The sequence below is a fragment of the Rhineura floridana genome, chromosome 7 (assembly GCF_030035675.1).
Source record: "Rhineura floridana isolate rRhiFlo1 chromosome 7, rRhiFlo1.hap2, whole genome shotgun sequence".
Taxonomy (NCBI): domain Eukaryota; kingdom Metazoa; phylum Chordata; class Lepidosauria; order Squamata; family Rhineuridae; genus Rhineura; species Rhineura floridana.
The window spans coordinates 152,080,661-152,097,937 of record NC_084486.1 but is presented as its reverse complement, the minus strand read 5'-3'; the positions used below and the strand labels follow the sequence as shown (position 1 = coordinate 152,097,937).

Below are 17,277 nucleotides of genomic sequence, written 5' to 3'. Positions count from 1 at the left end.
CTTTCTGAAACATTCCTAGGTTGCCAGTGGAGTGGGGCACACTGCCCAATCATGACGCAGTAGCTTTTCAGCCCCAGTAAAATAATCTGTAGTTGTTTATTTAGTGAGACCCAGGATGAAATAAAAGATTGCCAGCAAGGCTGAAACTCACATTTCATCTGTCACCTGCAGGCCAGCAGGAACGGAGGAATGACCTGAGCCACCCAATCCATGCTGACAATTGCCTCCTGGACCCAGAAGCCAATGAATGTTGGAAAGAACCCCCAGCTTACACCTTCCGAGATTACAGGTAGGAAGGGGCACCCAGCACTCTGGAGTATGTGGTGGGACATCAGTTGTCCTCAGAGCAGGCCCTGCTCTCCTGCAAGCTCCCTTCAGATCTGTGGTGCTGCAGGGAAGAGTTAATGACCAAGGGGTAGCTCTGCTTTGTCTCACGTTGCACCACCTTGAGGTGATTTCAGCATCGAAAGCAGTGCTATGCCAAATTCTTGTGAGGTCCCGTTTCATTGTGAATTTTAGGGGTGCAGAAATGCCCATTTTTTCACATGCCTGTTCATAGCTGTTAGTTCCTGTCTGCTGCTGCTTGCGGAGAGGGAACAAGGAATGCTTCCTCTTGCCCTGATAAGTGATGTACACCTAAACGCAGAGATTGCTCCTCTGCAAGGCATGGCATTCAAGATGATGATATGCATTTGGTTGTATGTCCCAAGGCAAGGGAGCGTTCGTCCAATTTCTTTAGCAATGCCCATTTACTCCCTCCCCTTTAAGGATAGTTTCACATCCTTTCACCAATGGGAGACAAACAATTGCCAAAAAAGAGAGGGTTTGTTTTGCATATAGGAGGAGGGATGAAAATACTTGGGCCCCTCCTTTTTGGCTCAGCAATACCACAAACACAAATGCCACTAAGTCCAAGGTTGCTGTTGTTGCTCTTTCAACTGGCTAGTCAGGCATAAAATTAGGGTTGGAACCTGGATGAATGGTGTGGGTTGGCTGGGCAACCCTGTTTTGGCCCTCCAAAGGCATCAATTTTTCCTAAATTCCAGGGTTCACAAAATGTAGTTTTTCTCTTTTGCAGAAAAGGACAAAAGCAGGCTGTTTTATGTGTTTGCTTAGAGTTTGGTGATCTTTCCCCCTCTGGTTTAGAAGTCTAGAAGCTGGCAAGGGAGTTTAGGATCAGTTCAGAATAAGACATCTTCCTCTGCTATATTTTTGTAAGATGTCACGGCGGTAGGCGGGGTTGGGGTTGGGGTGGGAAAGCGGAGGGGAGCTCTGGCAATGCCTGCAGGGAACGGGGGGAAGGGGCGCTTTGGTGCCTCGGGGGAAGGGGGCTTTGGTGATGGTAGGTGGGGTTGGCAAGCAAGCAAGCAGGGGTGGAGCCCCTAATAATACAAAAAATGAAGATAATTGGTATCATGCAAACAAGTCACTTTCCTTCCTTTCCCACCTCCCCATCCTTATTAAGTGATCCAGTTGAGGCAGGGCCTCCCAACAAGCAGCAAGCTAGGCAGAGGCTGCAGTCCTCCTCTTTGGCCTCCTCTGCTGAAATGAATGGGGAGCTGTGTAAGAGCAAAGAGGGTCCCATCAGGCGCCTAGGCTGTGCCAAAAGAGATCTGTGGCCAAAGGGGACACTTTGCGACTTCCAGCTGCTCCTTATCCTTTCGGCCCCAATCCCAGCATGCCATGGCAGCCCCACTGACCCACCCAGGCCCAAAGCTTCAACCCAGGCAGCTCTTTGCATCTTCCCCATTCTCAGTCTGCCTAGTTTGGATGGATTGTCAAGGGAGCCACTGACCACGGTTCAAGGAGCTGGTCTTGGACAACATGGATTGCTCAGCTTTACATCTTCTCCACCTTCCAGAAAATAAGCCAATAATTTTACATTTTGAGAGGTCTCACAACACACCATATACATTAGCTCAATAACCCCTTATTTATTTATTTTATTTATTAGATTTATATCCCGCCCTTCCTCCCAGTAGGAGCCCAGGGCAGCAGACAAAAGCACTAAAAACACTCGAAAACATCATAAAAACAGACGTTAAAACATATTAGAACAAAACATCTTTAAAAACATCATTTTGAAAAAAAAGCTTTAAAAAGTCTTTTAAAAACAATTCCAGACTGGGATAAGGTCTCTACTTAAAAGGCTTGTTGAAAGAGGGAGGTACAATGACCTCATAAAGTTGAGCAGTATTAGTGGCCTTGTGTTGCCAGTGCACGGGGTGGCGGGGGCGGGGACACTTACTGAGTTCACAACAAGAGGCAAGACTTTAGCCAAGGACTTGCACATCTGCTGGTGAGTCTCTTGGTCTGCAACTCTAACTGCAGAATTATTTGGGAGTGGGACTTACAATGCAAACAACGGATGCTGCTTCAGAAACAATTAAACTGGGGCTGAGCCCTATATCACAGTGGCAGCTGCATCTGTATCCCTCTGTCCGCACTGGAAGGTGCCTTCTCAGTTACAGGGCCCCAATCCACTCTAGCTGTCTTCTACCTTCTGGTCTCACTGGGGCCTCTGCAATGGAGTCCTTGCGGGCTTCCCCCAGGCACCTGGTTGGCCACTGTGAGAACAGGATGCTGGACTAGATGGGCCACTGGCCTGATCCAGCAGGCTCTTCTTATGTTCTTATGTTCTTATGTCCTCTGAGTCTGAAAATGGTCCCGCTTGCTTTTCCCTTTCTGATTGAGAATCCTTGAACTCATCCCCCTGAAGAAGGGGAATCCGAATCCAGGGTCTTCACAGGGACTTTTTTCAGAGTCGGCCTGTGTGGGATCAGGCTGCATCCATGAGACTTCCCTTGTGGGACGCCCTGCACTGAGTCTTAACCTTTTCTGTTTCCACTCCTGTTAGCGCTCTCCTGTACATGAACAGCGACTTTGAAGGTGGCGAATTTATCTTCACCGAAATGGATGCCAAGACTGTTACGGTGAGCAAGACCCCATCTTTGCTTTGTGCCAACAGACATTAAAAGACAAATAATTGGGTGTTAGAACAAATTAAACCAGAACTGTCACTAGAAGTTAAAATGATGAAACTGAGGCTATCCTACTTTAGACACACAATGAGAAGACCTGATTCACTAGAAAAGGCAAAAATGCTGGGAAAAACAGCAGGGAGTAGAAAAAGAGGAAGGCCAAATAAGAGATGGATTGATTCCATAAAGGAAGCCACAGACCTGACCTTACAAGATCTGAACAGGGTGGATCACGACAGATGCTCTTGGAGGTCACTGATTCATAGGGTCGCCATAAGTCGTAATCGACTTGAAGGTACATAACAACCACAACCACAAAGAGTTCCCTGGGATCTGGCTGCGATGCCCAAACAGATATAGCAAGGAGTGGGGAGCCTTTTTCAGGGAGGGGCTTGGCCAACTGTCCAAGGGCTATGGCCAGTGCTGGGCAGAGCCCTGTGAAAAATCTGGGTGTAGCCAGAATCAAAAGTGGGTGGAGCAACAGATGTCACAGAAGCCAACCATGCAGGGGTCAGACATGTGCCTCCCCATCCAGGAGAGCAAGAGACAAGATCACAGTTCAAGGACACAGCCTAGCCAACGAGGGTACGGAGCACGTAAGAGGGGTGTGGCCTGCAGAGAGTCACAAGGACCAGATGGACCCCTGAGCCTCTCATTTCCCATCCCAGTGCTGGAGTGATCCAGCTGGACATGCGGCCACATTGCCAGTTGTGGGTATGGGTCCTCCCGCGGAGATTGCGGAATCTCCTGTCAGCAACATCACTCACCACTGCCGAAAGCTTACCAGAGCGCAGTGGCTCTGCTCACTGAGTCCCAATGGGCTTCAAGGAGTGGAAAATGAGTTGAGAGGCTCTTTTACTCCTACCTGCTGGAAATAACTTTTTATCAGATCTTACTTTTGAGAAGTACTTCCTCTCTTCTCCCTCCCCTCTGCTCTGTTAGAAACGCTTCTGCTTCCCGTGAAATGATTCTGCTGTATTGCCCAAAGCACTGGCACCCACATGCGCATCTAAATGTTGTTTGGGGGAAAACTGAATGGCAACTTTGGCTGTGGACTCTGTGCTGAATGTCAGTATTCAGTTGCTCCCCTTTCGGGAAAGGTTACAACATTTGAGGCTCTTTTAGTTTAGAAAAAATTGGTAAGGAGGGACACGATAGAGAGGTATAGCATTGCGCATGGCGTGGGGAGAGTGGTGTTTCCCCCCCCCTCTGTCATAGTAAGAACCCAGTGGGGTCATCCAATGAACCTGCAGGGTAGGAGATTCAGGACAGACAAAAGGGAGCACTTCTTTCACACAGCGCAGAGTTAAACTATGGAATTTGTTGCCACAAAGGGTAGTGATGGCCACCAATTTGGATGGCTTTAAAAAGGGGTTCTGTGGCCATACTACCCCAAACACGCCCAATCTCATCTGATCTCAGAAGCTAAGCAGGGTCAGGCCTGGTCAGTACTTGGATGGGAGACCACCTGGGAATACCGGGTGCTGTCGGCTTAGAGGAAGGCAGTGGTGAACCACCTCTGAATACCTCTTACCATGAAAACCCTATGAATTCATAGGGTCGCCATAAGTCTCAATCGACTTGAAGGCATATAACAACAACAAAAGGGGGTTAGGCAAACATTCCTGGAGATTAGGGCTATCTATGGCTACTAGTCATGATCGCTGTATGCTACCTCCAGGACGGGAGGCAGCATGCCTCTGAATACCAGTCACTTGGGAAGAGGAGGAGGAGGCTGTTGTTCTAATGTTCTACCTGTGGGCCTCCCAGAGGTCTTTGGTTAGCCACTGTTGACTGGAATTTGGTCTGGTTCTGTGGGATAATATGTAGGAGCTTACTGGGTTTTTTCTGCTTACTTATCAGGCCTCTATAAAACCCAAGTGTGGGCGCATGATCAGTTTTTCATCTGGCGGGGAAAATCCTCATGGAGTCAAGGCTGTTACCAAAGGCCAGCGGTGTGCAGTTGCCCTGTGGTTCACCCTCAACCCTCTTTACCGGGAACTGGTAAGTTGTTAATTACAGGACCCATGGGACTAGTGGGGGGTGGGGGTGGAAGCACACCCAAATATTGAGATTGCGCATCCAATCAACCCAAGTGTGAATTTAGAGTTTTAAGACCTGAGCTGCTGCTACTATGCCTATTATATTTTATCTCTCTCTCTATATAGATATCCAGTAGTGGCTGGTGCCCATTGGGACTGGTAGAGCGTAAATCAGTAGGCCAACAGTAGGTGGAGCCAGAGCCAATGTCAATTACAGCCACGGTCAATAATATTATTATCATCATAATCATCACCACCACCATTAGCTCCCAGGGTTGGTTACAGAAATTTAAAATACAGTATTTATTTATTTATTTTTATTTATTTACAGATTTATATCCCGCTCTAGTTCAGAAAATCCAAATTCAGAGCGGTGAACAAAGTAAAATAATTCATTAGTACAGAATCAAACAAAGTATAACAATAATTACTAAAAAGTCAGAGACATTTCCCTTTAACAATTAAAAGCTTGATAAAATAAAAAAGTTTTGGTCCGACGACGAAAGTCCATAAGGGAGGGAGAGAACCGTATCTCAAGTGGTAGATTGTTCCAAAAGGTAGGTGCTGCGACAGAAAAAGCTTGTTTTCTAACGGCCATTTGGCAGATGGTAAAAGTTGATGGAACCCTAAGGGTGTATTCGGCACTTGATCTCATGGGTCGATGGGTTTTAAATTTAAAGAGACGGTTCGCTAAATACGCCGGTGCTAATCCATGTAGGGCTTTAAACGTTAGAACCAGTAACTTAAACTGGTGTCGAAGTTCTATGGGGAGCCAGTGTAGATGATATAGAAGAGGCGTGGTATGGGTCCGAGGGCCAGTTCTTGTGATCATCCTTGCCGCTGCTCTTTGTACCAATTTGAGCGGTCGAAGCAATCTAATCGGGAGTCCAACATACAAGGAATTACAATAATCCAGCCGCGAAGTTACCAAGGCTTGGGTTACTTTTCTTAGATCAGCCATTCCTAAAAATGGTTGCAGTTGGCGGACCAGCTTTAATTTGGCAAATGCAGCTCTTGAGACAGCCGCAACTTGAGGTTCTAAGGTCAAATTTGAGTCCAGAATTATGCCCAAGCTACGGACTTGAGTCTTCAGCGGGAGTAGTATTCCATTCAGTGATGGTAAAAATTCAGTTTCTTGAGGAGAACTTTTTCCAATCAGGATGACCTCTGTCTTTTCTGGATTTAACTTCAATTTGTTTCTGGTCATCCAATTCTGAATTGCCGTGAGACATAAGTTAAGAGGAAGAATAGCCTCTTTGTCATTTGGTGAAAAAGAGCAATAAAGCTGTGTATCGTCCGCATACTGATGGTAATGAATTCCAAATTTTTGAATGATCTTGCCTAGAGGCCTCATATAAATGTTAAATAACATCGGGGATAGGACAGAGCCCTGCGGAATGCCATATCTTAAAGGCCAGGGTTCTGAACAGTAATCCCCGAGGGCAACGTTTTGAAGTCTGCCTTCTAAGAAGGAGCAGAGCCACTGTAGGGTCATGCCTTTAAGTCCAATTTCCGAGAGACGACCTAGCAAGATGTCATGATCGATAGTGTCGAAAGCGGCTGATAAATCTAATAGAACTAGTAGTGACAGATTACCCTTATCTAATTCTAGCCGAAGGTCGTCAATTAATGCGACTAAGGCTGTTTCTGTCCCATGATTTGGCCTGAAACCTGATTGTAAGGAGTCGTAGCAGTCAATGGTGTCAATGAACGTTTGTAGCTGTGTAGCTACGGCTCGTTCGATGACTTTACTCAGGAAAGGCAAGTTGGACACCGGTCGGAAATTATTAAGCACTGTGGGATCAAGAGAGGGTTTTTTTAATAGTGGTATAACAATAGCTTCTTTCAGACATTCAGGTAAGCGGCCTTGTTGTAAAGAAGAATTAACAATTATACTAAGCCAATTTGCCAATTCAGCTTTTGATGTTTTTATAAGCCAGGAGGGGCATGGATCAAGTAAACAGATAGTTGGATTCATTCTGCTGAGAAACTGAGGAATGTCATCTGGGAGAACAGGTTGGAAAATGGAAAAGACGGAAGGGCAGACCGTTTCTGATATGACAGTATTTGCGTCTGTCACCTCCGTATGATCTAAGGTAGATCGGATCTGTTCAACCTTTGCCTCAAAGAATGTGGCAAATTCCTGGCAACGGGCCTGGGAATAAACTGAGTGGGAAGCAGATTGAGGCGGATGCAGAAGACCATTTACTATGCGATAAAGCTCTTTTGGTTGGTTTCCCGCTGAGGCAATTGCTGTCGAATAAAAACGTCTTTGGGCTGTCAGTCTGGCCGAGGCGTAGAATTTGGCAAATTTCTTTGCTTGTATTCGATCAGATGGACTTTTTGTCTTTTGCCAACGCCTTTCTAGACATCGATAGGAACGTTTTATTTTCAAAAGATCACTCGAAAACCAAGGGGCGGATTTAGATCTGGTTGTTTTCAGAGGACGGAGAGGAGCTATTGCATCCACTATCTCAGTCATCATATTGTTCCATGAGTTGGTCACGATATCAATGTGCACTCCCATAGACGGGCTTGTATAATTTTTAAGCTTGGTTATAAACGTATCAGGATCTAATAATCTTTTAGGGTGGTATAGTTTAGTAGGAGGCGTAATCCTGGGAGACGAAAATGATGCTGATAATTTAAATCGAATCAGATGATGATCAGACCATAGTAGTGGAGAGATCGTAATGTTATCTATACAAAAATCGTTTAAGTCTAGGTGTGATTGAAAAATGAGATCAAGAGTATGGCCTGCAGTGTGAGTTGAGGCCTGTACTAATTGCTGTAACCCCAGAGTGGACATCATAGTCAAAAAATCTTGTACTGATCGAAGAGAAGGGGAGTCTACATGAATGTTGAAATCTCCCAATATTAAAAGTTTGGGGGATTCCAACATCAGTCCTGAGATTAAATCAAACAGTTCCGACATTGAATCAGTTGGGGAGTGAGGAGGACAATAAATTAATAAGATTACAATAGGATCCTGATGACCAAGCTTTAGGCCAAGGAGTTCAAAACCTGGATAATTTTTGTAAGGTAATCTAGATAACAAGATGGATTCGCGATAAATAAAGGCTACACCCCCCCCCCTCGATTGTCTAGTCTCGGTTGGTGAAAAGCAGCGTATCCCGGAGGGCAGAGGCCGTTTAGATTAGCTCCACCTGAGTCTTCAAGCCAAGTTTCGGTTATACATGCGAAATCAGCGCATTCATCTTTAATCAGATCATAGATGAAAGCCGTCTTGTTATTTACTGATCTCGCATTAAAAAGTAACGTTGAATAATTCCTATGTATTGGTATGTTCAAAACGGAGTTTTCGGTTCTTTGTGAGACTCCAGTAGGAGTTACTAGGCAACGTGGCAAACAAAAATTCTTAAAGTGATGAGGAGTGTTTGGACGATTATATTTTCCTTGTCCTAAAATTGTTGATATTGGAGTGACGATCATACTATTGGCCTGTTCATTCTTGGATCCATTTGGTGCTAAAGGGGTTCCATAAATATTAGGCTGCCATTGCTCAATGGTTCAGTGTTGAGATTGAGATGGCTCAGCAATTGGAGTAATAGACTTAAGGTATTCTGCATCTACAAGCTCCATGGTTGAGGAAGGAAATGCTGGGGAGATAGTCAACATAGTATCTGCAACAACCATCTCAGGATTAGAGATGGGAAGCTTATTCTGGAGAGTTAAGAGAAGGTTCTGTAAATTATCAATGATCTCACTTTGGATATCAACAGAAAAATTGGGGAATTTAGATATTAAATCATCAATGTTTTTATCCAAAAAAATGGAAGATTGCAGTTGTTTATCATCAAAACAAGGTGGTTCACGACAGATGCTGTTGGAGGTCGCTGATTCATAAGGTCACCATAAGTAGTAATCGACTTGAAGGCACATAACAACAACAACAACAAATTGAAAACAATTAAAACATAGGCAGATCCAATTAATTGTCATTTTTCCCGTCCTCTTGTTGAGTTCTACAAGGACAACACTGAGGCTAAGAGGAGGAAGCTGATGGGCGAGGCCACCCTGGAGTGGTTGGAAGTAAGAAGGCAGGCGGGTGGGGGCTGGCTGAGGTTGGGAGGGCACTGCTCCCCTCACCCTAATGGACGAGCCGCCACAGTATATTTATATACCTAGGGAGGGGGGGGAAGGGCTCTAACTGTGTGTTCAGTGCTGTTTGGCCTCATTTTGAGTCCTGTGCTCAGTTTTGGGTACCACAGTTCAAGGAGGATGTAGATATGTTAGAAATTATTCACTAATAGGCAAAAAACCTTGCAGATTAAGAATGTACCTATAGCCCACAGATCTTTCTATCAAACTTAAAAAGCAGGGAAATTGGGCAGCTCTAGTGAATGCACCAGGGGAGCAGGAGACCTGACCTCCTCTCTGAGATATTGGACTGCCCTACAAATTGGTAAAAATGCAAACACAATTTGGGTTGGTCTTTCACAATCCAATCCACTTTCTGCGTAGCTTGGAAGAATTTGGTAACATGTGCCTCTGAGCATATGGTGAGTGGTATCAATACCTGCCATCTCCAAAGATGGAGAATGACATTTATGTAAGTTTGTTGATGTTCTTCTTACTTTGCTTCATTCCTGTGTTACTATTTCTATACAGAATCTAATATAGAAATTATTCAGAAGTGAAATTGGCCAGATGACCAGTGGAAGCCCTGTTGATCCATAATGTGTTTCTAAGGAGGACATGGGGTTTAGACCAGCCTTCCCCAGCTCCCATCAGTCTTAGCCCGCATGGCCAATGGCCAGGGAAGGTGGGCCGTTCTAGAACAAACTCTAGAAGGTACCAAGCTGGGTAAGGGTGGTCTGGAAGATGGATCAAGCAAGGAGCAGATTCCCATCCAAAGCGGCTCACATGGAGCCTACTCTCATTTCTTTCTGGCCCCAAGCAAGTCTCCTTTTACCGTCCCAGACCTTTTAAACTACGTTATATTTTTCTGCTGTTTTGGCTCCGTGGATTTTATTCTTCTGTCCTCACATAACTGGTACGTTAAGGCAAAGTTGCATTTCCTCTGTTCTCTGTTCATGATTTTGTAATGCTGGTATATGGGTTGTATTTTATTGAAACTTCCTTTAACCTCTATGAGTTACCAAGAGAAATTTGGTTACTGAGAGGCCTATAAAGTACATAAATAAGTATACTGACAGTTCACAAATATTTATTGGAATGTGAAGGGGGAAAAAGAGGGGGATATTGGGGGAGGGTTATAGCCACAGAGGTCTAGACAAACTGTGATAAAATTGTTCCCGGACTATACCACTTTGACCTGCAGGTGAGGGTTCATACAGTGGAATGTTCCCTTACCAAAACAAATAGTAACAATAAATTCCCACACATGCTAGGCCCTGACATCAGTTTTCTATGTGCACAGATTTTTATATATATGTGGAAAAGCAACAATACTTTGAGCTCCCCACCCCCGTAGTCTGAGGCGGTTCAGTCCACTAACAGTTTTAACACATTATGAAGTTTGTGTAGCCTAAAATACAAAGTGACAACATTGAAGGTATAGGAAGACAGGCTTTTTTTATTATTATTAAGGTTAAACATTGGAGAACTTTCTTTGCAAACCCTAGAATGAGAGACTAGGAAGATGTCAGCGAGTTCTAGGAACCCTTTTTCTTGTGAGATTTGGGGGGTGATGTGTGAGTTTTTTAGGTCCTGAGTGACAGCCAAGAGGCTGAGAGATATTGAAGGGGGAAGTGTGAAGGAATTTATTTATTTATTTGCAACGTGTAATAGTGGCTTTATTGTGTATTCTTTTAACATTTGCTGTTGCTTCTTGTTTCTCTGTACACCGATTAGAGATATTTTTCTATATTAAGCTTTACAGAAATTGCCTAAATAAATAGCATAACATTTCAGTCACAAAATATGTGGAGATTGTGACATTTCTTTTTCCAGATTTTTTTTTTTTAAAGGACAAGAATCTGTTGCAAAGATTTGACCTGCCTTAACTAAAATGCCTTTCCTTTTTTAATCATACCCCAGGCATTTTGCATATACAATGGAATTCCAGGTACCAGGTTTGACCTGTAAAACCTCTGTTCAAAGGTCGATACACACCAGCAAATTTTATTCCTGCAAAACACAGTTACTATCAGATAGGGTATCAATGAGATTAGAGTACTACTGACACCTAGTGGTATATTTGGGGAATTAACTAGGGAAACACCTCTTGAACATACTTCACAGCAGTTGTCTTTTGAAAGAAAATGTAAAAGGTAGTTGCAACTGTTACTGGAGCAACTCTAATTGATGGAAGAATATTCACACTTTTGAGTCACACAGAATTCTTCAGCAAGATGGATGGAAGAGTTCTGAGCTTAACTCGTGTCTGTATAAAAAGGTGGATATGCTAATCACAGTAGCCTAATCACAAAGGCTACAGTGCAGCTGAATTCAAGCATTTTTATATCCTATTTGAATTCAGCAAGATAGTTTCACACCTGCCCAAACTCTTTAATATTCCTTATGCAATATGTTGCATGCCAGGGTGGCTGCAGCTCGTAGGAGCTGTAGTCTAAAACAACTGAAGGGCACCCGGTTGGGGATGGCTGCCCAGCACCATATACAGGGCCAGCCCAAACCTTTTCAGCTCTGAGGCAAAACTCCTGGCTGCTGCCCTCAACTTCCATCCCTCCTTCCCACCTTCTGCTCCACTGTAGGAGGATTTATTTCCAATCAACCAGCTAGCCCTGCATTGTTGGTCAGACCCAATGAAGAACTTCAGGACATCAACAATTAGTTATTGTAAACTGCCCAGAGAGCTTCGGCTATGGGGCGATATACAAGTTTAATAAATAAATAAATGGTGGTTAGAATGAGGGACTGGGCAAATCTGTCAGTTTCAGTCCCTGTCAATTTCTTCTTCTTCTTCCAGTCTTAAGCCCAGGTCCTCCACAATTCCACATTAGTACACAAACCCTTTTAAAAAAAATTCTCATGAGCATGCATCACCATTTTAGTGCTAAATTCTCTGGATATGTACAGTATTGCAAGCAAATTTCCCTAGCATAATGCCTTTCTGTATGTTATTTTCACTAATACATGCATCTTTATGCTCACTTTCCTGTAATATACACATTTTTGAATACATTATTTCAGAGAACTGCACTGTAAAATTTGGAAAAGTGAGAATTTTGAAGGATAGCTGAGTTTTGGTGCGCACACATATTGCTTCCGGAAGTGCCAGTTGGGTTAGGCCAAGCAACTCCAATTCCAAGGAGTGGATTCCAAACTCTGAGGGGTCATGCCCCAGCCCCTGTAAGGCCCGCTTTGTGAGAGCCCAAACTGGTATTTTGTGAGGGGATCCTCGCTTGCATGGGTGAATAGATAAATGCATTAACTGCGTCTGTGTTAGAAATGCTTTTTAATATTTTTTTTAACAATATGTTTTTAACCTTTTTAAAAAGATATATTAAAGCTTTTTTAAAAAATGTTTTTAACGTTGTTTTGTTTTAATATATTTTAAGGTCTGTTTTTATCATGTTTTAAAGTGTTTTTAGCATTTTTGTTTGCTGCCTGGGCTCCTGCTGGGAGGAAGGGCGGGATATAAATCCAATAATAAAGAAATAAACAAAATAAATTAACATGCAAACCCAAGTGATTTTCTCCCCCCCCACACGAGGACTGAGAGACCCCCCTTAATCACCACCACGCTGTCCCTGCAGCCCCCCCTCCCCCGGTCTGCAGCCCTCCTGACTTCCTCACTCACTCACGCTTCTTTCTCCTGCCCTCCAGGAGCGGATCCAAGCAGACGAAGTCATTGCGGCATTAGACCAGGAGCGCCTCGGACCCAGCGAACACGGCATCAACCCCAAGGAAGAGCTATGAACTAGGCCAAGGACAAGCCATTAAAATATTTATTTAATATTTGTTTAAAATCTTATCAACAGAACCCTTTATTTTTGTACAAAGCCTGGTATAAATTAATGGACAGATTCACAGGGAACAAGTGGAGGGCTTTCCAAGACGCCCTCCTCCTCCTCCTGCATTGGGCACAGCTCACCCACACCCCTCCTATGCGCCTCCTGAGTTGCCCTCAGAAATCTCCCCTTGGGATTCCCCTGCACTTTTCGGGACCCCTCTGCTCTCGGCCACAGCCCATTCACAGATTCTCCAGACTAGTGCTCCCTTTCTCAGTGGAGCGGGGCCAAGAAGAAAGAACCTCAAGGCCTACATTTCCTGAACTCACCTCCTTTCTCTTGGAGCACCTTCCACCCAATCCCAGGTTTCAGCAGGACTCTATCTGGGTGTCTTTGTTGGCGAGGGACAGCTCTCTTCCAAAAGCACTCTTTGCTTGTCCCATGTGCCAGATCTGAGCCCCCCCACCGTGGTATTAAAAGCTCACTTAAGTTGTAATCCTGTACCCACTTACCTGGGAGGAAGCCCTATTGGACTCCTTGGGGCTTACTTCTGAGTAGACATAGGATTGTGCTGTAAGTCACCTGTAGCTTCTCTTGGTCTGTCTATTGGAAGACTGGGTCCATGTACGAGGGCAGTCTTTGCCTACCTGTTTGATGCCAGCTGTCATTAGTAATGCCCACTATTAGACCAGCCTGGCTGGGGCAGAAGGAAATTGTAGTCCAAAACATATGGAGGTCCTCCAATTGACAGACGCTGTATTAGAGATAGTAGACGGCAGTTGAGTTTCACATGCAATCACTTCTCAGCCTTTTAGCTAAGATCAAGAGTAGAGATTTGCATGCCAGTCCAGCTGTTTTGAACAATTTCTATCGGGGCATGAGATCTCTCTAGAACTTAACCCATCCTGGATTTCCTCTTCCCCACAGAAGGAGAAAGGTTTGACCCTGAACCCAAGAAAATCCAGACTTGTTTCAAGCAAAAGATCCTTCTAGCTCAGTGCTCTGTCTCTGTCTGTGGTCAGTCATGTGCCTCAAGAAAGGCATCACCAGTTAAAAGGATCTGCTGATGGGAAAGAGACTGCCTTGTGCTTTGAAGTAGGGATCGGGTTTGGTAGCTGCTCCCTGCCTATTTGAATTCTGGCAGTCTGGCTTTCAATACTGATCTGCCATGTTTTTGTTCCCAATAGCTTGCGCAATTGCCAATTCACATTTTTTTTCCCCAACAAAAAAACCACGCAATTGCTAACAGGAATGCTAATGAAGATGCTTGTGCTGTAGGCACTTGTTCCACTGAGTTGAGTTAAGAATGCATCAGCTTAGAGGAAAGCTGGTTACAAAGACAATAATGTAAAATTTGGAGCTGGTTGTTTTGTTTTTAAAGGGCAAATGACAGCCACAACCGGCTGCAAGAAATCAATGCTGGCCCGAAAACAATGTGGATTCTCAGATTATAACAAAATCCAGTAATAAATCAGATTTAGTGAATATCCTCCCCCATCCTTACTTGGAAGTGCTTTTTCCAGTCAGAGGGTGAATTCTGGGCTAGGCTGACAAATACTCTGGCATGTGGCAGCTTCCTACAAATCTGGAGATAACCCTCCCCCATTTTTTGTCTTCAGCTTTTGGTCCTTAGATGTACTGCCTCCCTGAATGCAGCGGTGCCAGCTGTCATTGCTAATGCCCACTATTAGATCTATGATAACTTATGGAACTCACTGCCACAAGGTAATTGCGTGTCGAAGGAAGACGTGTTTCCTTGTATTCCTTCTGACCGCAATGCCAAAAATCTCATTGGATTACTTACAAATTCATCCTAGGTTTTGTAGTGGAGAAAGCACTTCTAAGTGAGAACCGCTTGTCTCTCTTTCTTTGGTTGTGTGATGGGGGAGGAGAGCACGGACACTGGAATCCTCATGTCAAATGCACTGAGCCTCTAAGGTAAGACTAGTAGGTCGACATTCCTGTAATTGATAAGAATATTCAGAGTGAAACCTCTTACCTGTTGACTTGTGTTAGCAGACACATGGCCACAATCCCCCTCCCAGACGTTCTCCCGGGGAAGCCCTACTGGAATGAATGAGAGCTTGGGGGAAGGCATGGTTCAGTGGCTGCCAGAGCAACTACTTTCCATGCAGAAGTTCAACCCCCAGCATCTCCAGGTAGGACTCGGACCCCTTGCCTGAAACCCTGGAGAGCTGCTGCCAGTCAGTGTAGACAATACTGAGATAGATAGATGGACCAAAGAGATGGACTCTGTAGAAAGCAACTCCCTGTGGGGCTTGTACAAGATCGCTGGATCGTCACCTTCCAGTGGTGAGTGGGCTTGCGTGTTCCAATGAACCCTGTGAGCGATGTCGTCGGGAGTCATGTACTCCCAGCAGGGTCACCCATGGCAGTAAGGTCAAGGGAGAGGAACCAGACAAAGAATGATCCAAGAATGTCCTTGACAGCAGAACAGGTGGAGGATATCAAGGTGCATGTTACAACGTCTGTGAAGGTGGATGAAGGCTGCAGCAAATAAAAGACTTCCAGTTGTCGTGATACCCATGCCATTGGATCAAAGTCTTTTTCTGTCAAGATTGTGTGTTGATCGTCGTGCACCGATCTCCCCATATAAAACAAATTCATGCACAGGCATCTTCCAACCAAATTATCTTGGAAGGCAATCTTGCTCGGCCATGAGTGATCGCCAACAACACAAGAGAATCTCCGGGGGGGGGGGCAGGATTGTGCTTCCTGAGTCATCTCTTTGTGCCTCACCCTCTGCTGCCCACATCCACCACCTCAACTTTTTCATGCACTGGATGCCTTTGGCTCCCATTTGCTGCCTCTGCAGGATGGCTCTGGCACCACTGGTGTAAAGAGGCTGCAAACCGGTGTCCTTCATTTTCACACCTTAAAACACACACACAAGCTGGATCCTGGAACATCCCTTGCTCAGACTAATCTGTGCAGGGTAAGTAGCCGGAGCCTCATCTGCCCTGCAGATATGCTGAAGGGATTTTGATGTTCACCCCAGAGCTGTGCCTAAACCCAGGGGGGAATAAACTAAACTCAGAAAACATATCTGCACATTCTCTCCTCTTTTTATGGTCTCCACTTGATTCTTAGCACAGCAATGTGAAGAAGGCAGAGGTTAGAGGTGGGAGGCAGAGAAACCTCTTGAAGGGCACTGTCATCTTCCTTGTGCTTGAAACTTGGGATGGACAAATCTGTCAATTTCAGTTACTTTCCGATTCTCATTTTTCCACTCTTAAATTCAGTTCACCACGTTCCACATCCGTTTGCTTTTTTTTGTTAAAACCCTCACAAAATTCATCAGTGCTCGTTTCTCCTAACAGACATATTTTTGCATAAAATTTCCCCAATGTGCACATTTATGCAAGCAATTTTTCATCATTTAAAGCATTTTTCCTATAGTATTTTCACTTACTGTATATATGCATTTTTAAGCATACCTAAAAATTCGCACATCTTTGTATGCAGTGTTTGGCTGGAGAACTGCGTCGCAAAATTCAGAGAAATGCAAAATTTGAAGAATACCCACATTAAAAAAAAAGGACAGCTGCATTTAAATTTGCATACTATTTGGGGAAGTGCAACTTACGTTCACATTAAAATGCAAATCAAACCAATTTTCTCCCACATCTCTACTAACAAAGTTACTCCGTTCGGAGCTGTCCATCCTCCAAGTCAAACCTGACCTGCAACTTCAGAAAGAGGTTGGGGAAAGAGACTTCAGAAATTCCCCTAATCCAAATTTCTCACCAGGTTTTGGAGTTTGGAATTACCTCCTTCAGCTTCCAAAGTGGGACCAAGGCATTTGGAATCTTCCTTTGTTTCATCACCGCCACCACTGTCCAAATTTTGTACCGAGCACTGTTCATCTACAATTTGTCACAGTTTTTGGTTTGTTCAACCCTGCTAAATTACTGGTGTGTGCTGATAAAAATCTTTACATGGATAGTTGAATGAGGATTCTTTTCGTGTGGTGTCCTCCCACTGTATGCATGAGTGCACAGGGGCATCAGTAAAAGTGCAGCACGAAAGGAACTGTGATGATTGCAGGACAGTGTGTCGAGTTAGCTTTTGGGAAACATGCCAGGTCCAGCACCAGACTGCAGTGAGCCCTCAAAGCTGGTGGTGGCATGGTGGCACTGCCACCACCGTCGGGAGCTTAGATAGGCCTGGCTGCATCAGAGTGTTAGCATGCTGTGCACACACGCCTGCCATCATCCATGGATTGTGGAGCAAGGGCTACATCCTTCCAGCCACAGGGGCCCTCAGCCAGTGCCCAGTGTGGCCACCTGCTGGCGCTGGGCCTGATTGATGCACATGGTAACATAGAAGAGG

General features: G+C 44.6%; 1 protein-coding gene and 1 pseudogene across 4 annotated transcripts in view; both read left to right on the top strand.

The window, feature by feature from the left end:
- The window catches only part of P3H2 (prolyl 3-hydroxylase 2), a 164,526-nt gene extending 147,671 nt beyond the window's left edge, over nucleotides 1–16,855 (top strand). For all 4 annotated transcript variants that reach the window (XM_061637620.1, XM_061637617.1, XM_061637618.1 and 1 more), the window contains 4 exons: nucleotides 172–289; nucleotides 2,858–2,933; nucleotides 4,845–4,985; nucleotides 12,800–16,855. In XM_061637620.1, coding sequence (XP_061493604.1) covers nucleotides 172–289; nucleotides 2,858–2,933; nucleotides 4,845–4,985; nucleotides 12,800–12,892 — 428 coding nt within the window. In that variant the 3' untranslated portion in view covers nucleotides 12,893–16,855. The remainder of the gene's footprint in view (nucleotides 1–171; nucleotides 290–2,857; nucleotides 2,934–4,844; nucleotides 4,986–12,799) is intronic.
- LOC133389781 (5S ribosomal RNA) lies at nucleotides 4,356–4,474 on the top strand (annotated as a pseudogene).
- Nucleotides 16,856–17,277: the final 422 nt, after the last annotated feature.